The 26,279-nt window shown below is 37.4% G+C and overlaps 2 protein-coding genes across 4 annotated transcripts; one reads left to right on the top strand and one right to left on the bottom strand.

Annotated features, from left to right (window-relative positions):
* Window positions 1-17: 17 nt before the first annotated feature.
* Window positions 18-16,637, top strand: LOC109038968 (EEF1A lysine methyltransferase 2). Of its 3 annotated transcripts, XM_072299553.1 has the most exons (7): window positions 18-420; window positions 1,714-1,812; window positions 2,509-2,593; window positions 3,463-3,570; window positions 4,308-4,524; window positions 5,147-5,261; window positions 16,305-16,637. In XM_072299553.1, exons 1-6 carry the CDS (start codon window positions 368-370, stop codon window positions 5,251-5,253), a joined length of 669 nt encoding a protein of 222 aa, XP_072155654.1. In that variant the 5' UTR covers window positions 18-367; the 3' UTR covers window positions 5,254-5,261; window positions 16,305-16,637. The 3 variants fall into 3 exon arrangements, with proteins under 3 accessions (XP_072155654.1, XP_072155655.1, XP_018909795.2); XM_072299554.1 differs by lacking the exon at window positions 16,305-16,637 and having other exon boundaries at window positions 18-240; window positions 5,147-5,664; XM_019054250.2 differs by lacking the exon at window positions 16,305-16,637 and having other exon boundaries at window positions 5,147-5,664.
* On the bottom strand, window positions 5,660-24,754 carry LOC109038969 (protein takeout). The gene is made up of 6 exons (XM_019054251.2): window positions 24,447-24,754; window positions 10,290-10,382; window positions 8,408-8,555; window positions 7,269-7,405; window positions 6,605-6,754; window positions 5,660-5,910 (listed from the first exon to the last, which is right to left on the bottom strand). The coding sequence occupies exons 1-6, from the start codon at window positions 24,535-24,537 to the stop codon at window positions 5,759-5,761; spliced, it is 771 nt and encodes a 256-aa protein (XP_018909796.1). The 5' UTR covers window positions 24,538-24,754; the 3' UTR covers window positions 5,660-5,758.
* Between the last annotated feature and the right edge of the window lie 1,525 nt (window positions 24,755-26,279).

Genomic DNA, 26,279 nt, shown 5'->3' with positions numbered 1-26,279 from the left:
TGTGAGTCACGGTCGGCTTACCAATCAAACACAGTTATCACTTGAATTTGTTTAAAACAGTTGAAAACTAACGAAAATAATAGTATTCATAAGTTTTTTGCTGTCATATGTATCTAGTAATATAGTCCAAACCATCAATTAAAATTAAGAACGCTATTCCTTCCACAAGTCCTCTCAGTTTCGGGTAGAAGACAGACGAGCCGCACTCTTCTGGATTGTTGTTTAGTGCACTCTTCAAAGGTATTCAATGTCTCTCATTCCGTAAGTTTTAATCGCCATCCGTCCATCACGACCTAGTCCACAGTGCGAATCTCCAGGAGACAATACAGCGTCCGTTTGAATCTCTAGCTTCTTTCAGTTTTGAATCATGTCAGAACCCGAAAATGAACTGACACCATGTGAATTGGGCACCCGGGAGTAGTAAGTCATCACATGTTTCCTCTAATTTTTATCATGTAACTGCAATCTTGATATAATTAACTGTAGAGGCCTGCCTAATAAATGATCTGCATAGAGTACATAGAGTCCTAATGTAAATGGGAGAGCTGGCGCCATGTTCTGCTCGACAAGTTCCTGACCTGGTGTGCGCAGAGCTCGGGTCACTTTTTCGATACATGTTTTATCCAAAATGGCGGTGTGGAATACGTGGTAATTCTTATCTCTTTTGTTTACATCGGACGGCCGGGTACCCGTGTATCGCATATAATCTATCGGGTATTGAAAAAGTGACCCTGCATCACACAGGAGTCTCGGAATTCGGGACATGGAAAATGCCTTAAAAGTGGCGCCAGCCCTCCCACTTACATTACGACTCTAAGTACTCTATGATGATCCGTGCCTTATCCTAAGATGGCTAGAAAGAAAAAATAGACAAATATCACAACCAAAAATTGCACCATTCAACAGATATTTAAGTACATGCCAACCAATGGGCCAACTGATGATTGATGCGTTTAGAAGATGTGACTTTTGTCTATTCTTTCCCAGTTCTAGCCTAGCCTCTTCCAAATCTCTGTTTGAAAGATGTAAACATAATTTTTCTGCAGAAATGGATTGAAAATCTGTGTCACAGGAGCGTCACAATGCTTCCATACAGATTTAAAACACACATTTTCCAGACCTATTGAATGCAATAATTCGAAAGTACCCTTTGCTGAAAGTCGAAAACTAAACGGAATTTTTCTGCAGAAATTGACAGGAAAACCAGCCAAAAGTCCTCCATACATTTATGATAAAAGAACAAAGTTAGACAAGAGATCCAAGAAGAACCAATGTTTGCTCTAACCAAGACCTTGAAACAAGAAATTGACAAATCAAAAAGATCCTCAGGGAGACTATTGCGAAGCCTGAAAAAACGACAAAAAATAGAGTGTTGAGGAAAATTTCACTAACTTACAACGAATCTGAACAATTAAGTATGATTCCTAGTTTTGCATACTGGAATTCTTAACTTGACACAACTTACCAAATTAGGAGAATTACTTAATACTGATATCAAAAACTTTTAAGAAAATAATTAAAAATCATAACACTTATTTAACCTTTCATTAACCTAAAATGTGACAAATCTACAGTAAATAAATTATTATTATTATAACCCTTGGATATTTTAGTATTGTCACTTCGTATGTTTTTTATTGTTGCCATTTGCATTTTAAATTTGTCTTGTCCCACCAGTATTTATTTGTTTTTCTTTCTGTTATTTAATTGCAGCTGGGAGAATACTTATCAATTAGAGATGAGAAATTTTTCTGATCATGGAGACGTGGGTGAAGTTTGGTTTGGTGAAGACAGCGAAATGAGGATCATAAGGTTTGCCACTGAGTATTTTGGAATTTTGTATGGTTATGGAATGAAAGCATCACAGATTAAAGCAAATTTTTAATATTTCTTGATTCATTTTAATGTACTATTGCACTTAAGCATGTAATTGGATAAAATGTGAATCTATATCCGTATATCTCTGATAAGTGAATTTTTACAGCATCTTTGGCTACAGAGCAGTGAGAAGCTAAGTTCTATTTCTTCTTTTTCCTCTACCCCGCTGTATAGAAAGTCTGCTCAATTAGAAACCAGATTTTGGTGATAACTAGTCCATCGTACATCATCGGGTTTTCTTGGACTTTCCTGAAAGCTGATAACATACTGAAGAATACTACATTCACCGATTTGGAAAATTTAAACTACCTTCGTCGATGCACGGTTCGGTGTAAGGCAACCTCACATGCGCTCTGCAATTTTTTAGGGATTCCTGCCATAAAGTAATGCTCAAAAGTCTTGCTCACAATCACAGAGTTCAAAGGCATTTAATCATCTTCTTAGTGACAACTAAGCATCCCTACTCCTTGATGCTTTCAAAACCTTGAAATTTTTTCTTTTTTTGAACTCTCAGATTTCGATTCTTACAATGGTCATGTATTTTTTGTGTGAATTAACATATTATTGATGCAGTTTTAATCTCACTCCCAGCATTATGAAATCCTAACTACTCTTACATTTATGTTTCAGTTGGCTTTCTCGAAATGAAGAAATACCTTCAGATGCTCCTATTATAGATCTAGGGTGCGGAAATGGAATGATGCTCATTGAATTGGTAAGCACTGCATTTATTCATACTTAAACACATCTGCTGCTCTGTATCTTGAAACTGCGGTGCTCCTCGAAAAATTTACATAACAATTTTCATCCAGCCCAAATGAAAGTAAGTTCCAGCAGGTACAGGGAGCTTTCACCCCAAATTTGAACAAAATTAACACATTTTTGGGGGTGGCACTACCTAATTTTACTGTAAAAAAGTGATGAACACTGAAAGAAAGAGAAGGAGAATGAAGCTGTCCCGCTACGTAGTTGTTCTTTGAAAAAAATGACCTCCAAACTTTCAATTAGCCCAATTAAAATTGAGTTCTCTTTTGTAAAAGGAATCTTAACCCCAAAGTTAAGCAAAATAGAATTATTTTCAAGGTTTATTTTTTGTCTCATACTTAGAGAGTGGACTCCTACACATTCTTCTCCTTTGTAAAATATGCTGGTGGAAGAGGAACATGAAACTTGCCTTTCACAATCTTCATAAGTACAAATTTGATGAACTATTTCTGTATTGATCCTCTGCCACTTAAGGCCACTGCAACGGGCCTCCCCCTCTTTTGCATCGTGAAATCACTAAATTTTTTGACTTGTATGGTTTAAAATTTCATGTCGAAGTTACATTTTTGCACCAAACTTCATGTCAATCCGACTATGGGTAGTGTAATTGGGGGAGCCCCCTTTTTCTATTATTATTAGCCTTGTGAGATAATTGACAAAAATAACTGGCTGTGTTTGATATGTAGAAAAATCCCTTTGCTGTTGAAAAAGTGGGTAGACTTAATCCCTCATGTCAAGTGTTGCATGTAGGTTCCAAGCAGTAAGTTCCTACTTAAGCGATGTTGCGATTTACACTAAAGTTTTTCTCTTTATTTACAGGCTAGAGAGGGCTACACAAATTTGACGGGTGTAGATTACAGTCAGAAAGCTGTTGATTTAGCCAAAGCTGTTGTTAAAGCTCAAGATATAGAGTGCATTAAATTAGAGGTAAGTAGTTTTCAACGAAATATCAAAAAATAAATAAATATTTAAATATTTTGGGTCTTTTTTCATAGACTGAGTAAGAAGCCAGGTCATTTGAGTCAAGCTTTTCGAGGCTTTTCCTGTGGATTCAGATCCATTGGAATAGATGGCAAGCCAATGAAATGAATGGACCATTTATTTTTAGCAAAGTAGCAGCCTTTTGAATGGCAAATGCCAGGTTTTTTCTCTTTCATGAAGGATAGCACAAACAATTTGAGTATGAGAAAGCTCAAAAGTATGGCCGTTGAAAACTTTCAGAATCTTTTCACATTGAATGAAGAGAAATAAGAGCATTTAGAACTTAATAAATAGTTAAGAGGGTAATGTACGTGCTTAAAGTAAAATCGTGATCTTAAGTTGTCAAAATAGTGGCAAGGATATTTGATGCCCACTCGAACTCTTGCAGACAAGCATTTTCATGATGGCTGATTAGTAGAGGAGATAGTTCCGTCTCTATAGTTCGTTCTCAACTTTGTTTTTTTTTTTTTTTGCCTAAAAATCAATTTAAGGAGCATAACATTAGGAAGAAGCCTTACCGTCTTTGTGCTGTATATGAGCTCTGAGAACCGATATTCAATACGGTTGGGGATGGAGGTAGATTTAAAAAGAAATGGATACAACATTACCGTTGATTTAGCCACTGTCAAGTGGTGAATTTTATCTTTTTTTTAATTGCACATTTTTTTCATCTTTAATTCCAGAGTTGTGATATACTAAGCGATGAATTCCCTTCAAAACAATATATTGTTGTTCATGATAAGGGTACATATGATGCTATCAGTTTATGTCCAGACAATGCCTCGGCGAAAAGGAAAAAGTACATGGTCAACGTTTCTAAAATCTTAGCACCTGAAGGAGTTTTTATCATTACATCGTGTAATTGGACTGCGGAAGAATTGCTTGATCATTTTAGTGAAGGTAATCAACATTAAACCAAACCGCATGAAAGTTATCAATTTTTTTTAAAATGAAGCTGAAAATTTTCAAAGCTTTTCTTCAGTCTTAAGGAGGAGTATGTTAACAAATGATCTTCAAGGCAAAATGAAAATTTTTACTCTATGATCCTGCATTCTTGCATTGGCATCAAGAGGCTTCTACAATGACATTTTTTAAAATATTTCTAAGCTATATAAATAGTTCTTTGCAAAAATTTTGTAATCAGCTGAAATTTACCATTCAAAAATAATTATTCTATGCTTTTTATTATTTTGAAGGCTGGAATATTGACCTCAAGAGTATTTACGTCTTTTCAGGCATCACAAGTTTTTTTGGATCCTAAATTTTTTATTTATCGTAATAATTTATGATGATCAAAATATTAAAAATCAAAAACTGCAAGACAGAGGAGTGCCAAACACAGAGTAAGCTGAGCTCTGATGAAGATGCCCCAAAATGAGGAGAGATTATATCATTTAAAAAAGTCTTGCTTAATTTGCATAGAAGAGCAACAAATATTTTTTTATTCATCTACATTCACTTTAAGTATTTCTAATGCGCCATTCATTTTGAGTGTATTCTGAATTCTAATTATTTTTTGCAGATTTTAAAATGGCATGTGTGATACCAGCCCCAGCATTTAAATTTGGAGGTAAAACTGGGAGTCTTGTCTCATCAGTGGTGTTCAAGAAAAAGACGGATGTTAGTTAATCTTTCAGGTAGGCAGTTCTTAAATGTTTAATACTCTTATGGTGATCAGAATTAAGAAGAAAATTGTGTTTTTTCTGTTTTGAAGCCATTTTATCTCTCTATTTGAAGAGCCATTTGTCATCGGCATTAGTCAACAAGAGGGTCAAAACTGCCTGGGTTGTTTTTTCCATTATTGTCAGGTAAATACCATTCTAACAGAGTAGTTCTAACTGCCTTGCTCTGTTTCTTATAGTTTTAAGGAGAAAATAAGGACTCTCTCATTTTTAGGAAAGCTCTGTGCTCAGTGATACTGAAAAAAATAAAATTCAAACCTATGTGGAACAAAGTAGGAAGATAGATTTTTGAAAACTTTGTCAGCAAACATTCCTTGTAATGGTGCTGGGTGTTGAATAAAACTCATTAAAAATTCGATTTTCACTTTTTTATTTTTTATTCATTTTTCTGTTTTTTTTTTTCTTTTCTTAAAACTAATTGGTAGGAATAAATTAAGGCACTAAAACTAGATTCAATCAAGGAATATTTGATCAAATGGTACTTTGGTAAATACTCTGTTTGAGATTTCTAGGAACGCTTGACTGAGAGAATCTTCGAAACCAGGTTGCAGTTCTTTTAAAATATCTTCCCAGTTTTCATTCAGGAAAACATTCATATTGTCTCCTGAAAAACACAAAAGTAGAATCATGAGCAACATAAATATATTGTGCAGCTACAACATGTGATATTGTAACATGATTAAACATTAATCATTATACATAGAAACAATTAAATGAAACAAAAAAGCAATAGGATTTTCGAAGTAAATCCTCAATTATTGATTTGTAAAACATTTTATGACTGAATATGCATTTCCAAATAGAAACTATTTACAGACGATTAAAATGAGGTCCTTGAAATGAAACATTGATGTAACTATTGTCCGTAGGCAGGATGAAAATGCATTCTAATCCAGAGTATTTTGAAAATTATAGATGCGTTCAGATTTCACTGACAGTCACACAGACTGTTAAGAATAAGTGTTTAAAAAGTTGACCCTCCAAAAAGTGGATGAATAAATCGCAGTCTGTTGAGGGGCATATTGTTTCTGTGTTTTCAATACTGTATTCTGACCATTTGGAGACAGTATCAGGGTGACCGTGGAGTTAGATAAAAAAGGGAAAAAATTTTCTCTTTGATTGAAATTAAAATCTTGCATATTCTATTAGGTTTAGCAGAATTATCTGCAGAGTACTTTGTTTCAATTTGCAAGTTTGCTCCATATCGATAATTTGGGCGAATCCGTCTGCGAGCAGAGAATGATTGCTACCTATCATTATGACTCTTATGGCTCATCAAAAACACAATTCCTACTCACCTAAAGCTTTATCTCCATTGAATAAGTTTTCTAATTTCACCCTAAGTTTAGTTGTGCTCAGTCCAAATTTGAATGTCTGTACTTCCATGTATTTTATTCCGTTTTTAGTGATGGCTTTTCCTTTGATACCAATCTTTGCTCTGAATCCCTCTGTAACAAAAAAATACAGTCTCAGCTAATTTTGCTAAACATTAAGTACAAACATTTATGTTACTTGTCCTTTTCATAAACTCCAAAGATACAATATCCACGCCACGCAATAAAATTGTCGTGAAATTCCAAACAACAGCATCAATTGAGGGGCTTGGAAGACAAGGCGCATATGTGCAGTTTTTATTATTTCGAAAAAACCAGTTTAAAGTTCTGGATTTTACTTGAACCCATGAGGAGTGCTCTGAATAACTTCAAAATTTATCAGTGTTTGTCTCCCACCTTCATGAACGTTTTCTGAAATTTTCAGCTCAGTTGAGCCAAGTTGAGGCCAGCAGTTGGGCTTAAAGTTATGGTAGGTCGCACTTATCCCGCGTCCCCTCTAAACGAAAAATGCACTTATCCCATTCGCTGTTTTCTCTGTGTCAAATGACCATCCATTTTAATACTGAGGTCATATCATGGTAAGGAAAGCTACTAGAAATTTTGAAAATTAGTCTGGCATTTGACTCACCTAACACTAGTTTACATTTTCCAGTACCGGTGATCGGCAAGATCAGAACTTTACCATGAACATTGTACATTCCATCTAAGATGATTGGTTTCTTCAGTTCTGCTGTAAGGTTTATGGTGTAGTTCTTCAGATTAGACCTGTAAACAAGAAATATCAATAGATGTGTTTGAAATTCGAAGAACCTTGCATACCAAGGGTGTCTAAGGTTAATGTGACTCAGAAAGCGATTTGAATTTGAATAGTGAACGAGAGCCTTCGTGTGATGACAACACAGCATATTATGTTTCCTCAGCTTTCACCCAGAACATAATGTAAAAATGAAAATGGCTTATGTTGGTTTTTTTTGACTTAAATAAACTTATTTCTCGTTTCTCTTCTCAAACCTCCTGCTCACACTAAGAACTATAGTCTTGAATACAATTGGGCAAAAATTCATGTCAGCATTTCTTTGAATGGACAGATTCTTTTAGCAAGTTCAGTTTTTTTCACTTTTACAAATTTACATGATTTGTGATCAGAAAAGGGGAACTTTTTCAGTAAAGTATTTTCCAGTAATTTCTCTGACTTATATGTTTGTTTACCAAACTGCACTCAACACTGATTGGCCATTGCATTTTACTTGCAGCGCTTGATGGGAAATCAGCGCCGACAGTGAAATTTAATGCAGCATTTCTCTGTACTTTAGGATGCGAGTTGTGTGACCTCTTCTGAAATGAACTGTTTGTAGTTTGCTTAAACGCAGCTATGTGTCTCGTGAACCCCGCTGAAATTCGGGAAATATTTCATTTTTTCCTGCCTTCTGGTCGACTAGAGCTTCACCAATCGCGTACTGATGATTTGACCAAAATTAATTTCCGTTCGTTTTCACAAGCAGGAAAATTGAACTGACCGATTTCAACGGAAATTCCAATTTTTCTTAACGAGTTAAACGATGTTTTCATTATGATCAACAAGATCTGTTTGAAATTCTATTGAGGGGCCCGACATGTCCTGTGAGTCCTTACTTATCTACTTTCTTTTCCTGACTAGTATTCAATATAGGTGAATAGGTAAGCTTCATAAGACTGATGAAAAAGTGAGTGATATTTTGGTACACTTCTTTTTCGTATTGATAATAATTGTTAGAGAACTGAACTCACGTTACAGAGGTAATGACAGCGCTTGCGATCCCATGTATGAACAAATCTTTAAAATCCAGTTTAATGCTAACAGGGCCATCTCCTTGTTCGATCACCAAAGTTTTCAGTTCCAGAGGATCCAATGGTAGAACTCCTAAACTTGGTACACCTTTAAAACAGAAATTCATTCTTATGAGAGTGAGTGTAAGCATCTATTTTGGTATTAATGGTATGAGGTTGATCCTTTAGCATGACGATTTTGGCAAGTTTTCTTAGGAATTTAAATCATACTCTAAAATTACTAGAATACCGAAGTTTGATCAAATGAGGGCCTTGGAGGACAAGAAGTTTAGGTAAGTGCAGTTTTTCTCCATCTTTAGTCAGCTTTACTCTTCGTGCTCAACGGCTTTACAACTGCTTTTACCAGAAAGGAGTTGTAAGGTTGTTGAGCGCGAAGAGTAAAGCTCACTGGTGAAGGTGATGCGCGTGTTGCGTCTTGCCTAGCATCTAATTTGAAGGAACTTTCCTGCTCATAGTTTCTGAATCAGTTCATCGGTGTTTCGGCCATGCCGGGCGTTCTCCGAGTTCGCCTTCTCGTCCCTTTTCTCCCGTTTCTCTTACTTTTGAAACAGCGCAAGTGGACAAATGGACTGCATTTTGCAATATGTATAAAGTCGCTTTACAACGCACTCTGGCGTTCTACGACACCCAAACGCCATATATGCCTGTCCTCCCAGAGGTTATCAGGCAACTGACACCGCAACATCTCTTCGTCAACGCCCTGCCGCCAACCCTTTACGGGGCGGCCCCGTCGCCTCTTCCCGGCTACTATAAATTCTGGCCCGGTTTAAAAACAACATATCGACGGTGAAACTACCAAACCACGTATCTCGGTTTGCGACGTCGCAGACTTCCTGTCATACTTTATTTTTTAAATGAAAAACTACTTAACATCCAGTCTTGAAAATTTCTGTGATTTTTCCTCTTTGTGCGGAGAAAATTCCGTGAAAATTTCAAGGAATGATATTGATTTGGTCTACTTCAAAAAAATAAAATGTGAGCGTAGATTTTTAAACACCGCAAACGAGATACGTGGTTTGGTAGTTTCACCGTCGATATGTGCCATTGGTAACCCTATGCACATCAGTGTTTTTTCAGGTGAGTCAGAGTCTATAGTTCTGAATTGCAAAATGCAGTCCAAATGTAACCCAAGGTAGCCTAATTACATCGGACTTTGCCCAATTGCCGATATTTTACTTTTTTAACAAAAACTAATCAACTTTCTGGCTTGAAATTTTGTGAAAATCAAGATACTTTTTTTAGGTCAGGGCTATCAATTTATTTCCGGTGGCAATAGGCAATAAGTAACGATAGGTACCGATGATAATTTAATAACAGAATTAGGTATGATAAATATCCGCGGTAGGTATCTGATAGGAGGCGCCACCACAATCGTTTCAGTTATTCCGCAGAAGAGAAATGAAGTCTTTTTCGAAAATTGCAGATACGAACATTTGAAGGCGTTTTTTCATCCTGCGCTACTACACCTAGCAAAACAAGGATATCATCTAATAAGCTGCATGGTGAGATTGGCGTGTAATGCCAAGAACTGTTAATCGAAAGATTTTCGTTAGTTTTCCATCAATATTAACAACTGTGCCCGTTAATATGTCTTACGAGATGGATGCTCCGTGAAAACATAACCCTGTTGGCATGATTTTTTTTTAGTTATTTTTTGAAACCTATTTGAAATGGGGAACAGGTTTTTACTCTCCTGATAAAACGTATTTTTGAAATTAAAGGTTTCAATGTTCGGCCCGATTGGTCACAATCCCCGAAATCATGAGCCCCCAGAAAAATACGTCAAGTTACGTCTATGGTCATCCACTTGATGTGTTCTTACCTTTGACAAACTCAGGAATCACACCTTGAACTGCTGTTCTTAGGCAGTCTGGCAAGTTTGGGTCTAGTTTCTTGCATCGTTTGAATGTTTTTGCTGAAACAAAAAAATGAGAACGTTGATATGAGAACAATCAATTTATTAAAAAAAAGAAAGCTTGTACCGCAGTGAAATCTGGATATTTCCCAAGCCAATTCTCACAAACTTTTTTTTTTTTTTTTTAGTGTAGCGATGCTTCTCAGTATTTGCCAAATTCGGTAAGATTCGAGCCTTTGAAATTCTAAAAATTTCCCTTGGCACTAAGTATCATAAAAATCGATCTAACAGAAGCTGAATACCTATCGTATGATCAGCCGGACTCTACCCAGTGGTGAACGATACTAATCAATTTACATGCGGCAGCGCGCCTTCATTTTCGTCTGATACTGTGCAACACTTCTGTGGCGGAATAGTTGCTTAGAGCGCCTTCAAGAGCACATCGCTTCGACTTGATCGCAGAATATCACGATTTTCCCTGAAATTACACACTATTGTGCACAGTTACATAGTTTCTCATCACCGATGGCGAGGTAAAAAAAAATAAAAAAAAAAATCACATTTCAATTTGCGACGTTGCAAGTCCCCGGAACCGTACGCAGTTGAGCTTATACAATTTGTTACACCGTCATACCCTTGCGTTCAAGTTCCCACCTCCTATAAGGAATCGAGGAAATACCCCACGCATCTACCGTGCTAAAGAAGAACGCCGTAAGAGCCTTCACACGTTGCCAAGTTTCCTCCGATAAAGACCAAAATTACTGGGAAAATTGTAAATATTTTTTCCCAAAATTTTCAGAAAATTTTGTTCGCAATTTAATCTAATATATCCGAAAATTTCAAGGAAAAATATGCATGAATGTTGTCAAAAATACATGTTTTATCAAGGGAAATTTGGCAACTCTCGAATGTCCATACGGCGTTCTTCCTTAGCACGGCAGACGTGCTTACGCGGTTTTTATCTAGCAGGAGGAGGCTCACGTCGGATCGCACTTAAATACCTGGCTAGGCACTTTAAATTGAGTAGAAGATCAGTGGTTGTGAACTGAGTAATCAGTAGTTTACCGGGCGCTCTTGAATATTTCCCATAATTTTCCTCTTGCTCTATCTGTAATAACCTACAATTAAATGCAACCAAGTTCAACAACTATGCATGTGACAATATTTATGAGCATCGCGGACAAATGTGGATCAGGTGAAGATCAAAGGAAGATATTGGGTGAAGAGCACGGCATTAGTAATGAACCAGCCAAGTTATGACCTCAGTCAAAGCGCCAACACACCGTGTTGACAAATTATATTTTTTCACTACAATTAAAGGTAAAGGGAAAAACACATGTAGATCCTGTTTCCGACCTTTGTGCCTTCCTAATTTTCTCCTCATCCTTAATTTTTCCTCCTCTTCCTTTCGATATGTTCCCAAACTTTCTATTGCTTGTTACATTTTCCCCCTCTTTGTTTTTCTCTTACAGAGAGTAGAAAAAAGACGAGAAAAAAATCCATAATTTTTTTCACCTCGGCGGTGTAAGTAGCGAGTAGTCAGGGTTCCGGTGCAAAATCAACGTATTTTACCACTACTTAACAGCTGTTTATGTATTTATTGTTTGATTTGGCGGCAGTGTAAAGTGGGCAACTTGGTCAATGTGGCCGCACCGGGTCGGAGCTTTGCGATCGGTTGCTGAGCGTGCCAACCACCTCCATTCAAAGAACACCTCGACGATGAGGAGGGGGTGATCGCCAGTGGTCAGTGGCTCGCATGCCGCATGTTTCTACATCTCTGTTCATTTATTGCCAAGTTTTCAATTTCACTCTTATTACTTCCGTTTGAAATGTCTAAATTTCCAAAAAAAAAAAAAAAAAAAAAAATTAAAAATGTTTGAAATCTAGCAAGGACTGCATTTATAGTCGTTCCTTTAAACAATCTTTTCCTCCTGCTAGTGTTATTTATTTAACTACTAATAATAAGTATGAAAGTTTGAGCTTTTTCAACTAATCACAAAGATACCGGTGTTTTATATTTTATTTTTGGTGTTTGGAGAGGATTAATTGGAACTTCTTTTAGTATAATTATTCGTTCTTATTCTGAAAGCCCCTTATCAGTGGCGAGGCGTGCAATGTCGATTATCGATATTTCCCCATTTGAAGCTGTCGTAAAGAATCAATTATTAAGGCGTTCCTTGCGAACACCCTGTTTTTCATAGGTTTAAATGGCAAATCAATCGATATATCGCAAAGCACGCTAGGTGACACCCCCTCCCCCATCCCCTGTAACGCTTCGTAACGCTGTGCTATAGACCCCCCTTAAAAATTTCGTAACGCTTTCCCGGACCCTCCCCTCCCATTTCGATTAGAAATAATCTTATTATCACCTTACATTTACTGAACGGATCGACGTCTCTATTTAGCGAGGAAAAGTGAAAGAATTTAAGAGAATATTTTCGAGATTCTTAAAACATCTTCATAACTCTAATGAGTACTCATTCCCAAGAAATTCCAATTATTTGCATGTAATTGTAATTTTTGGAAATTCTCTGCTTTGATTTCCCCACGAAATGGTGTGGACCCAGCACCATTTCTCCACCTTGTTACATACATTTTCGGGCCATTTTTTAAAAGTGTTTTTTCTCTTTAAAAGAAATGTTAGTTTGAACTTTCTCTCCGCCATAAAGCGTCTTATAATTGAGAAACTTACACACGTTTTTCTCGAAATAGCAAAATCTACATTTATGCGCCTTGTCCTCCGAGCCTCTCAATTGTCCCTATCATTATGTTATATTAAAGTTCTCTTTAAACTTCCCTTCCTTAACCACAATGTAAACCGTATAGGATCTCCTCCGATAAGGAGCTATTTAAGAAGCAAGTATGAATAGATACGACCCCACATCTCATATTTGCTCTTTGATTAGCGCTTGGCTCACCGCTCGGCGAGCCTTCTCGTCATTCGCAAATTTGTCAAACACACGCGAATAATTAATATTTCTCAGCTACGCCGTTTGAAAGGCGAAAAGGTGGGGGGGAGGGGGATTTGCAAGAGATTAGACCCCTACAGGGTGGAAGTGAAGTTTTATTTAAAACATTTCCTCACGGTGTCTTTCTAAATTCTCTCGATTTAGACAATGATTTGACACTCATTGATGCGTGCGTGATAGTTAAAATTTTAGGGGAAAACAGATTGGAAAATTGAGCCTTATCTAAATTCAGGATTTTCTTCGCAGGACCTTCTTTCAGGATTTTTAAGGAGTTTTCCCGAAGTTTTTGAAGCACGCTCCAAAGAACTTGACAGTCCTCAGAAAACTTCTATAACGATTTCACTAGAGGGTGATCTATCTACTAGCTCGTTTTCCGATGGAAACAAAAATTAAATTTTTAGTTAGAAAAACCCGATAGGGAAGCGATTACCATCGGCTCACACACACATTATGAGGTCCCAACTTCCACTAAACTAATCGAATATGGCCTCACAATCAGTATAGTGATTCTTGACGACTAAGGTAAACGATTGACAGTACATTTGTTCGTTTGGCATCAGCACAGTATGGGACAATGTTAGACTTTGAATAGCGTGCGAATTATTTTTATCTGCGGGGAGCAATTGCAGTGTCCTTTTTGTTATTTCTTTCCCTTGTAAATATAATCAGTGTATAAACAATCATCCAGGCAGCGAACTAAAAATAAACAGTAATTTACCATAGTATAATGTAAAAAACTCCAGAAAAGGACCTTATATCGTTTTATCGCCATTTAGGTGTCAATATCACACATGCAATCGGTTTTTTCCTCCTCTTTTTCTCGCTTGTTCCAGGTTATTTTGTTTTAAACCTCTTCCTCCTCAATCCAGGATCATCATGTAATTTATGATTCTACTCGCCCAAGTCTTAATTAGGCGGTATAGGTGGTCAAGCAGTGGCGAAGCGTGAATGATGTATGATCGATATTTCCTCATTTGAAGCCATAGTAAAGAATCGGTCATTAAGGTGTTCGTTGCGAACACCCAGTAGTTTATCGATCCTTTCCTGCATGGAGATTTAAATGGCAGATTAATCGATATATCACCAAGCACGACATGCCACTGCAGTCAAGTTTGAGCGGAGCAGCAATGTGGACGGGAAATTACGAAAAATGCACTATCATTGGTAAAAAAACCTCTAGGACCAATGCCGCGGTGCATTGACTTAAGAGTGCAGTTTCTTGTCGCCGGATTTCAGAGTCTTGAACTCTTGTTTCAAGCGGATTTTGCATTGAAACAAGAGTCCAGACTCTTAAATTCGGCAACAAGAAACTGCACTCTTGAACCAAGAGGTTTTTTTTTTTACCAGTGTACGACAACAAAAAAGCTCCTTCGAGTCTTACGCGAGGCCAAATATTGTCACCAAAAAGGCATACGTGATGAACCTCATAATTGCCGCGTTCTTAGTGGATACAAATTATTGAGGAAGGATCAACGTGGCAACATAAGTAAGTTCGTTCGCTTGAGTCTGTCTCTTGTGCACTTACGTATGTACACGCATTTCAGTTGCGAAATTCGCGATCTTTACCAATCGATCCTTATAAACGAACCGACATTTAGCGATCCTTTCTACCTTTCTTCGCCAGGTCAGCATCAAGAGTTAGCTGCATTCAGTGTTGTTTTCGGAACTTGGGATGTTTTATGAACGGTGAGGAGAGATACTTGCTCGAAATTTTTTTTTTCGATCTATATGATTAAAAGACGGGCGCGGTGGCCAATGAGTCTCCTTCTCCTAGAACTCGGTTTTGTGATAAGAGAAAAAAAGGGGGAACAAGGAGCGAAAGAAGAAGGGAAGATTGAGTAATTTCAGACGTCTCACGGTGGGTCGAGTCAATGGAAGAAGTCGGACATGAAATGGACCACTAGACAAGGTACGAATTTCAGCATTCTGATACATACTTCTTAATCAAAATTTCACGTAGAACACGATGCGCACAACGAAAATTACCGAAATCAAATCCTTACGAAGATATTCAATAATCCTTGATGCGTGAATTCAAACCACCCGCTCATGAAAACTCAATGCTCTACGTGATTCACATCGCGCGCTAAACGTTTATCATGACAGTCTCTGCGATATAAAAATCTGGCAACCTCAATCTTGACGCTTTGGCTCAGCTATAGCAAATTGCTTATAGTTTGAGCAAAACATGGTGGGAAATGAACATTACTCGATTGAGAAGATTGCTGAAACCGTTGTAGTGGGCGATTTGACTCACGTAGAGCTTTGAGTTTCTTGTGAGCGGGCAGTTCAAATTCCTCGTGACCAATGTGAAATAAAAACGTTAATATCTTCGTTAGGAGTTGGTTCCCGTAATTTCCGTTGTGCGAATCGTTTTCTACGTGAAATTCTGGTTAAGAAACATGTATCAGATCGCTTAAATTCGTACCTTGTCTAGTGGTCCATTGTGGACAAAAATTGTAAAATTTTACGTCTATCTCATCACACTCTTAATTGTAAGGGGTGCTTTTTATAGAAAATTTTACGAGAAAGTCAATGAAATTACTTCTAAAACATCAAAATTTCATATTAATGAAATCGCACGTTTTTAAAGTTTTTAAATCATGTCTGACCTCTCCCATATTGACTCGATCCGCTGTGCGTCTAACTGAAAGGTTGGCTTTCGATAAGTTTCTAAGTTTCAGTTTATTTTATCTTATTTTTAACCAAGTCAAACGAGCCCTCATTTTTACACACTTTTGTTCATAAAAAAGGAGAAAAAAAGGTGTCATAAGAAATAAGGAGAGTCGGAAACGCAGTCTTAAAGTTGCATATTTTTTTGAACCAAAATTGGTCAATTGTGTTAGGAATTGTATATGTAAAGTTGATAGTAGGCATCTCGCTGGGATGAAATAGGTAACAAGTCTTCACTCAGGTAGGCTGCACGATAAAATGCAATTCCAGGTTCCTGTTTATGAAAAGGACGAGGCACGTAATGTTTACTAAGGCGAAAAATTCTGCTGTATTTTTCCAGCCCAGCTTCATGATTGAATGACAGCAAAGAGGCACGATCTCACCGAAGCATTTCTGCTGAAAACCTTGTGGGCATCCATCGGACTTGTTCTTGAGGAAGGAAGCTAGGCCGAGGTGGGTTTTATGGTCATCAGATTACTGCGGGGAAAAATTCAACCAACTATAATTGCAATGCTTCGCGTCAAGGCACGACCCAAAGGCACTTCTCAGTGATAGTTCGATCGAGCTTTTGCCAATGATGGATTAAAGCTATAGATGGCGCCCTGCATTGCCAAAGTAAACCGAAATCTTGGCAACTTACTCTTTAGTGAGAAATAGATCAATAGGTATGAACGTGTTATAGAGCCGTGTTTTAATGGTTGAAATCCACATACTGTAAAAATTTTTCAGTGAATTTTGAGAAAAAACTTTTCTCAAAAATTAAGTTTCATTCGTTTTTAATGGAATCTTAGCTATTGGTAAAAACAGTCTAAATGACGTCATGTCCAGCTTCGTTTTAAACATTTAAATAAGGCTATTTTTATTAACAGGAACGGAATGTTTAAATTTGCCGATTAGACAGTTTTTTAAAAAAAAAATGTAGCAATTTTTCTAGAACTGACTTTCAAAAAACGCCTGTATGACTTGCACCATTTTATGATCCATACTAACACTCAAACAATAGTAAAATTAAAACAAACTAGAAGCTTTCATACGTGGTAGTGGGTATTATTTACAGAGGACCCCCCCCCCCCCCCTTTAAACACTCAATGACAGAAAATAACTCTGCGTAAAGTTCCTCGGTATTTTATCAATGAAGAAGAAAATTAACATGGAATAAAATGATATTCAACGTCCCGCAAGTTGCTGCCGAGAGCACAGGTAATTGCTTTTTGACAAGTATTGAATTGTAACTTGCTTCCTATGGGACTTTCTGAGAATCAAGTAGAAACACCCTCAGAGGTTCGCACATTAGAAGAAGAAGAAGAAGAAAAAGGCGAGACAAACATTGTGACCGTAAGTTTCTAGAGACTTCGACGTTTTGTCACAAGCTCCATAACGGGAGAGGGCAAACATCAAGAGATCTGGAGGAAGAGGAAGAAAAATCAAATAGATTAATCTTGAACTAAATGAATAGGAGAACGCTTTGGTGTGGTCTAACAGGTCTCACGAAAAAACTGAGGGGTAGTAGAAAAAACTAATGCAGAATAGAATAGATGACGGAAGGGATAAACACTAGATGAAAAAAGGAGCTTAAGGCGATGACCGAACGGGGGAGTATGTATTAATAACGAGGAGCTTCTGTGAAGTGCGTTGACCGGATTCAAGGCACTATTCTGCAGTGCTAAGGAAGAACAACGTATCAGCCTTCAGGAGTTGCCAAGTTTCCCTCGATAAAAAACGAATTTACCGGGAAAATTGTAAATATTTTCCCCCAAAATTCTCAGACAACTTTGTACGCAATTTAATCTAAAATTTTTGAAAATTTCAAAGAATAATGTGCATGAATGCTGTCAAATTTACATGTTTTATCTAGGGAAATTTGGCAACTCTCGAATGTTCATACGGCGTTCCTCCTTAGCACGGCAGTATTCTTTTCCGTCATTTTTTTCTGGTTCTCGTGGATCCTAGTGGATCTCTCACTATCACAGAATTTCAATATCAAGGTGTGGGCTAATTTTCCAGCTTAAGATAATTAATGACCAGGATTTTGACCCGGTCATTCGTTTTTGACGCTCCTCACAAAAGTCGGTGAATTCCAATAGGGGGGTTTGATTTTTTTGGTCTTCTCGTTGATTTAAAATTTAGGGAGGAGCTTATGGTCAAATGCATTCCCCCGTCCCTTCACACCCTCCCCCCCCCCCCCCCAAAGTCTGAAAAAGTTCTGGTCGGGAACGATCAAGCAACTTATAAAACCGGTTTATCAGCGTGGTATGTATCTGATGAGAGGAATCCAAGATATTTCCAAAATGCAACGAAGAGAGCTTAGCATCGTTTTCCACCTATGCCTTGTATGTATAAGAGCTTGTTTTCCCCTTTTTAATGCGTGAGTATGCGTGAAATGTCGATCACTAGGCATCAAGAGCAACATCATTTGAGAGTTATTTATTAATCACTCCAATTAATAAACTCAACCACCTTTACCTGTATCAGAAATTATTCCCGCAGAAAGGCAAATTGCCATCAGATCGTATAACATCTGGTTTCTCATTATATTAATTGAACGAAAATCCAGCATTTATTTTGGCATTTTTAGCAATGTATTGGTAGGGTGATTTGCGTCGCATATTTGAGTTGGTAAATTCTCACAGAAAAAATAAATCCACAACATTGGATTCCGTAGTATTTACTTTATGGCAGCAATCAAGAGATTCGTTTATTTTTTTGTATATTTTATCCTGCTTACAAATATTGAGTTTAAGTATTAAGGACGTACCCTCCGTAACAAGTTCCTCACGCATTGAGCCCCTTAAGGAATATTATTCAAGGATTATGGTGCCATTTCAGCGAAGTACGATTGAAAGCAATTTAACGCTGCCTCCAATTTTATTTTTTCATTTGTCTATTCTCGAACAAGATACGCGAGACATTTCCCTAAGGTTGTAAATAAGAGGCGGTAGAAATTCATCTCCACCACACAATTGACTTATTAGTGCAATTTAGCGATTAGTTTACAATGCTGTTAATTTTCCACCCTCCTCTTACCGTCGTTTATGGTCAGTTGTGGTTGGAAGTAACAACCGCTTTAGTGAGCCGAACGAAGTCAGTTAATCGATTCGGTTAGTCCGAATTTGAACATATATATTCATTTTATTCGCTTCAGGAGCATTATTCTGCATTTTTATTGCTTATTTCACAATCACCGCGGAAGTTTTATGCTTTCCTAGGTCTTTCTTGGAATGGGAACTATGCAAACATACTTAAAATAATTGTTAATTCAAACGCGCTCATTTTCAGGAAATGATCAGCGAAATTTTCTCTAGGTCATTTAAAATTCGCGATAGAGTAGAACCTCAAATGGCGATTCCTATCATGGTGAGTAAGCTATAGTGTGCGTATGTAATGAAACAGCATTCATAGTGATCCGTCCGAGACTGTTAAAAAGCGCGCCATTAAACGAATAACAAATTTAAAGGCGATTCGCTTTTTAGCGCTAATTTGTAGCCTACTGATTCCACTACACTTTCCGCCGATTAATTTTGCTCATTTAAGAAAAAAAAACAAAAAAACAAAACAAAAGAACCTGAAGCTACTAAGATTGTGATCCTAGGAAATACCCAATTTCGAAACTTTGCAGGTAATGTTCTTTTACGAGCCTTAAATTCCATGAAAATGATACATTTTATTTTAAGCAGACTTGCTGCCCTAGAATCGAGGATGACGACTTGATATGACACGCTTCACAATAGAATTCATTGATTTTATTCTTGAGCGGCGCACAGTGGATCGAGGAAATTAGAGAGGTCGGACACGAAATTTTTGGCTGAAAATGCAAATTTTGATGTATATTTCGTCACATTTTAAATTGTGAGGGGTGCTTCTAGAAGAAAATTTCACGAGGAAACCAACGAAACCACTTTTAGAATCTCAAAGTTGTGTATAAACGGAGTCATAAGCTTTTAAAATTTTCAAATTATGTTCGACCTCTCCTATGGACTCGTCTCACTGTGCGGCGTCAGTTGATCCCCAGCAATTCAAAATAGACACATAAAATACACGTCTCCTGTATATTTTCACTAATTCGATTATTTTCTCGTAATTGTTTATCTCATTACGAGTAGGCGTTTAAGAAAGATTACGTTTAGGGAAGAAGAATAGGGGCTTAGGGCCTTTGCAGATAATATTGAAATACTTGATTGCGCGGTATATGCTTTAATTATATTTGACTGAAATAAAATATTTTTTTCCAATTTCTGGTTCCGTTTTATTTCCCCAACCGCAAGTAACTGTTCACGACGTTTATTGGCTCTGTTAGGAGTAGATAAATGAATCCTCAGTCTTGTAATTTTCTTCAAACATTTCAGGATTAATCATAAAGTTTAATTGTATATGTAACTAGCCGTTCTGGACGCGCTTTGCGCGTCCGTCACGGCCAGTCAAGGGGCTGCGCCCCCTGGACCCCCGATCACTCGCTGCGCAAGTGAAATTCGGCTCGCTCCGCGAGCCATTTTTCTCAGTGATTGGACATTTTATCACTAAGATGTATACATTTTGGAGACTCTGGAGGCAAAAATGATTTCGTCACAGAACCTTGTTGCCGGAGCGTGCCATCATTTGCACATGAATAGATGTGTGGAGATGAAGCGATGATGGGGATCCATCATATTTTTTCAGAAACGCATTTAACTGGGACGTCATCCCATCGGGTGGCGGAAAAAGATAATCCATGGATCTCCTTCCGCGATTTGACTTGCTGAAGTAGCAAAAGTTCATCTTTACCTTTTAAGAAGATTATCGGAGGCGTAGGGGTCTAAAAACTGCTCAACGATATAGTTCGAGTTCCGAATCGCAATGAGCCCACTCGTGTTGTTTCCTTTATACTTTCATCGCAATCATCGCATATAAATTTCTCTGACGTTTTTGTTTTATTCTCTCTGATTACATATTAGTAATCATATCCTCATTTCATTTCCTTTCCTTTTCCTTTTCCCTTTCTGTAGCATCTGTGTCCATTTACAATTATTATTTTAAAATAGCTTTCCCCTAGTATACAATTGATGCTTCAAACGAAATAGATTGTTATAATGACATTTCCAGCTAAATCATGGGTTTCCCCAGAAAGGCAGCCTCTCGTCCCTCCCGGACTCTATTGTTGCCAGATAAGTTGCTTTTTTGGCACTTTTCCCAATTCAAATCCATGTAAAATATTCACATTTATTGCACAATCTGACAACCTCTCAAGTGAAATAGAAAAAGGTAAAATCGCTGAAAGTCTGAATCCTTCGAAGTTTATATTAATGATGATAATTAATACTGCAACGTTTGGGATGTCTCTTTACACGGAAGAATTAAGTATTTTCCTGTAATATTGAAAATCAAAAAAGGTGGCCTCTCAAAAATCGGGTACTCTTTATCGTTAAAAAGTATTTTTTTTCTAATCCCTTAATTGAATATCCTCACACCTCAATCCCAAACTTTGTACCTATAAATAGAAACCTTCGCCGAGTTAAGGTTATGTAAAGGGTACACTGGAAAAAAAGACATTGGATCTAGAGTCCAGACTCTTGAAAACATTGACAAGAAAAAGGACTCTTGATTCAATCAGATTTAAGCTTAAATCAAAAGAAAATCCGCTCAAATTAAGAGGCTGGGTTCTTGATTTAAGCTGAAATCTGATTGAATCAAGAGTATTTTTTCTTGTCGATGTTTTTAAGAGTCTGGACTCTAGATCCAATGTGTTTTTTTTTTCCAGTGCGAGCTAAGGTTATGTGAAGGGTACGATGTTTAAAGACTAGACACATTATTCGTGTAAATTTTAGTTGAGCTAGGATTTTACGATCTCACTTGCGTGTGAGTTATTATGGAAAATGGGAGATCATGGTGAAGAGGAAAAGCACACAAATATTTAAGGGTGAAAAATTACGTTGTTGATGCAGTATATCAACGTCGTTGCAGTAGTCATCGGGGACTCATTAATAGTCACAGTGACTCTCGCTTTTCACGTTGCATTATTTAGCTACCCCCGGGCGCTCCTGTGATGAAGCGGGATCTTAAAACATCCTCCCTCCTCCCATTCCATACACCAAGTCCACGATTGGACCCTAGAAATAACTTTAAAGTCATTGGTTATTCTACGCGCAACACCAGGAGTACATCTAAGCTTTATTCATTCATCATCCTCAGCACAAATTAAGTAATCTTGACTCATTGACAGTCCCATTTGCCTAGACAAAGCATGTGGAGAGAAATATGATATACATGAATAAACGCCATTATTAACGCATTATATTTATTAACGCTCATTATTTTAGGTAATAACGCAAGAACTTCAGGAGCCAAAGGATGAGACGCACCACCCCGACAATTGTTCTAATCCGCAAGATAATATACGATTAGCAGTTCAATTTGCGAAAACAAAAGTCTTAGCAAAACCTTGACATTTGATATTATCTAATTAACTTTAGAACTCTAAGACTTAGAGATCATGCGCTATGTGTCATATATGACACATAGCGCATGATACATGATATATCATACGGAAGAAGATCTGCAAACGGCGCGTAAAACTGGAAGCTATGCATTTTAAGTAAACAAGCTACGGCCATGAAAGCTAGGTAACTTAATTGTGAGCATTACATATACTTATATGGTCGTTCATTTTTAGTCGAATCAGAAAAGAAGGCAATACAAAGAGGACACGGGATGACGTCTCATAAAAATACGTCGAACACGTCCGTGAAAACAGGATGTAACTCCTAGCGCGATTTCCGTACTATTCTGAGAAAGGAAACGAAGGGAATTTTCTGAAATTAAATTATATCTTCACAGAGTAGATTCTATTTTAACTATTTTCAATTTTTTCTCTATGCCCGTAATGTGTAAGAACTTAATAATTGGGATGTTAGATGTGTAACGGATATGTTATACTTTCATATCCTTGCGTTTAAGTCTCCTGGTGATTCCATGACCAAACTCCTCACCGTAAAAACGATTGGTAGAATTTACCATTCCTTCACGCTGTATTCCACACAGCGTCAATTCAGAGTCAATTCTGCCAGAAGAAAGGTAAACGTTACGATATACTGGTACAGGTAACCATTCCTCTGGCAGAATCGACTTTAAATTCACGCTGTGTGAAATACAGCGTGAAGGAATGGTAAATTCTACTAATCTTTTTTCTCAGTGGCACACACAAGATTTGCAACCAAGATTATATGTGTCAGAAGAGGAAGCTATTGAAAAGGGGCCTCTCTCTACCTTCAAATTTAGTGAATTAGATACTTTAGACAAATTATCTTCATCTTACAGTGGATATACTCATATGAATAAAATTTACCTGAAATATCTAATTTGATAATTTTAAAGAATGAAAGAGTCCCAGACTTCCCCGTCCGCCACTTATAGTCTTGGTTGCATACCTATTGTAGGAGTTGGGCCATAAAATCACCTGGAGATTTGAACGCAAAGGTATGAAAGTATAATGTATGCGTTACGCATCCAACATCCCAAGTATTTAACTCCTATACACATTACGGGCGTACAGGAAAAAATGATAATAGTTAGAGAAGAATTTACCCTGTGTATTATTTAAGTTTAGAACTTTTACGTTAGTTACGTTGCGTTAATTTTACGTTTCCACCGAGTTTATTAGGGACATTTTTCGCTGAATTTTCGAGAGAAATGAGAGACCAGTTTGCTAACTTTTTCTTATCATGGAATTTCGAATTAACGACCGGTTTTAGGTATTTTCTTACTTGAACTCATGCTCAGTTATTGTCTGGAGCAGCCAGCTATCGCAAAAAACACCAATTTAATTTCTCTAAGCAGGAGGGATCTACCATCGAAGTGAGTTTCAGAAAGTAATTTAGGTTTCATTACAGTCGTTTAGTGGATTCGAGTCCTTGACAGAACTATTTTATTGATAGAAAATTTTTGTTTGATGACGTTTAGTTGCAAGAACTAGGCAAAATGTTATTATTTACTCGGATATTGAGACGAGATAATGAGATGAAATGGTATATTTTTTCTTCTTTTTTTTGTCGTAAGAACATCCCGCGACGAGTCTACTAGAAATAACGAACATTCCAATCTGAAAGCTAAAGTGGAAAAATGTGTGAATCTGATTAAGACGTTGCCAATCTCCGCTCATGTATCTGAAGGAAAACCAGCCGACAAAAACTCCAAAATTTTTTGCGAACTTTTGTCCGTTACTAAAAATATCTCCAAACAATTTTAGGAGATACTCTTTTTTTTTCTCTTCTTTTTTTTGGAAGAAAAGTAAAAGTAAGGTGCGTATTTTAACCGTTGTGATGGAAATACTCATATTTCAACTTTAGCAGGCGATTTTTCAAAAATGAGTGAGTGGCCTCATCCGTGAGTATTATTCAGTCATAAGCGCAGGTTAATTTTTCAGTGTTTTGAATTATGCGCCACTGAAAAAGAGTCCGGTCTTACCGCACTTTTTTTCGGCGATGGTAAACAAACAATTTGGGAAGGAACTCACGTAATTTGGCGGGTGGACTGTTGGGCGCGGATGCAACTTGAGATATCACAGCACAACACAGGAAAAGGATCGAAGACCTCACGGGGAGCATGTTTGCAACAGGGAGTTAACTGACACCACGAGTAAACAGGGTCAACAGGGATGATCACTTGCGGGTCAAGCACGAACAGCGTCTCACCGGCTGGTGTAAGTCCGCTACTAGCACGATTAGCGAACACCGAACACTCACCGACTGCGACTGAAGACGTGCTCACTCAGTTAGAGCGCGACCACGGCGAAGGTTAAGATCTCTTTTCAATGTCGCACGCTTTCCAGCCGCTATTTAAGCTCTAGCTTTTCGGCGCTCCCTCCTCGCACGTCACAGCTTTTCGTGATCGTTTTTTCCCTATCTTTTTTCTCCCTCCCTCTTCTAGTACAATCCTTGGCCCGTTCCGGAGTTGGACTTTTCCTTGCCCCCCACCCTCTACTCACTTGCAAAGTTTTTTTGTTTTACCGACTGCCCAAGTTCGGATTAATCGATGGGCAAAAGAAAGTTCGATGATCCTGCTTGTTGCTGTCGCTTTAATAATTATACTAAAATAAGTTCCAATTAATCCTCTCCAAACACCAAAAATAAAATATAAAACACCAATATCTTTATGATTAGTTGAAAAAGCTCAAACTTTCATATTTTATTATTTTTACGTAGCATAGGTTTTGCGTTGCTTACCAAAGGGCTACTTTAAAATTACTAATTTCCGTCAGGCCGTTCAAGGATTAACAAATACAAGATATTTTAGAAGTTCTCACTCTGTATCCGAACAAAAGTAAATAGGCAAAATAAACGGGAACAGTTAGACAGATTTACTCAGGGTATACGTAACTGCATCAGATATTGCCTGATTTCCTTTCATATTTTATTATTTCAACAGCCCGAAAAAATAGAGTTCTTGCATGTCTGGGAGATTCGCGACTTTGGGACTTCAACTCTCGTAAAATTTCGCGAGAAAAACGATAGTCCCTCTGGTTGTCTCTGAAATCAACTCCAAAGCTAAAAAAAGCGCTCAAAGTTGTGGCTGTATAATGGAGGGATATCCCACGCTATTCTGAGAGTCCACCTCTATGTATATCTTGTCAAACTCTCCATGCAAAGGTAGGGAACAAATACAGTAGCAGGGTTACCGTGCTTTCAGTTTTGAAGTCCTCAAAGTGCAACATTGTTTATGTTTTCGCTCCCTATCTTTGCATGGAGAGTTTGACTTGATATAGAGATGGACTCACAGGGTAGCGTGGGATATTCCCTTCATTGCTGCCTCAACTTTGAGAGCTTTTATTGAGCTTTGGAGTCGATTTCAGAGAAAACCAGTGGCACCATCTTGTTTCTCGCGATAATTACGAGAGTTAAAGTACTTAAATCGCAAATCCCAGACAAATGCAAGAGCGCCATTTCCCAATGTTCATATTCTCACTAAAAAGATACTCTAAATCTTCATGCGGGTGGTTTCACGATAACCGGAATACTTTTGTCGCCGTAACAGACACCACATTTTTCGGTCATATTTTTAGTAGTAACTATAATCACTCGATTTTTTTTTGCATTAATCTACACTGGGTTACGTATTATAACGCTTTTCAAAGATTTATCGCTCTATTTTTCAATTTCAATATATAAATGGCCGAAAATGTGCTGTCTGTTACGCTGACTTTTTAAGTTTTTACCGCGTAACAGACAGCACATTTTTGGAATTTACATAATATTAATTGAGAAGTAGTGTAAAAAATCATTAGAAAGCGTTATAATACGCAACCCTTTGAAGATTGATGCGAAAAAATTCGAGTGATTATCATTTTTAC

The sequence above is a fragment of the Bemisia tabaci genome, chromosome 4 (assembly GCF_918797505.1).
Source record: "Bemisia tabaci chromosome 4, PGI_BMITA_v3".
Taxonomy (NCBI): Eukaryota; Metazoa; Arthropoda; class Insecta; order Hemiptera; family Aleyrodidae; genus Bemisia; species Bemisia tabaci.
This window is presented reverse-complemented; position numbering and strand designations above follow the sequence as displayed.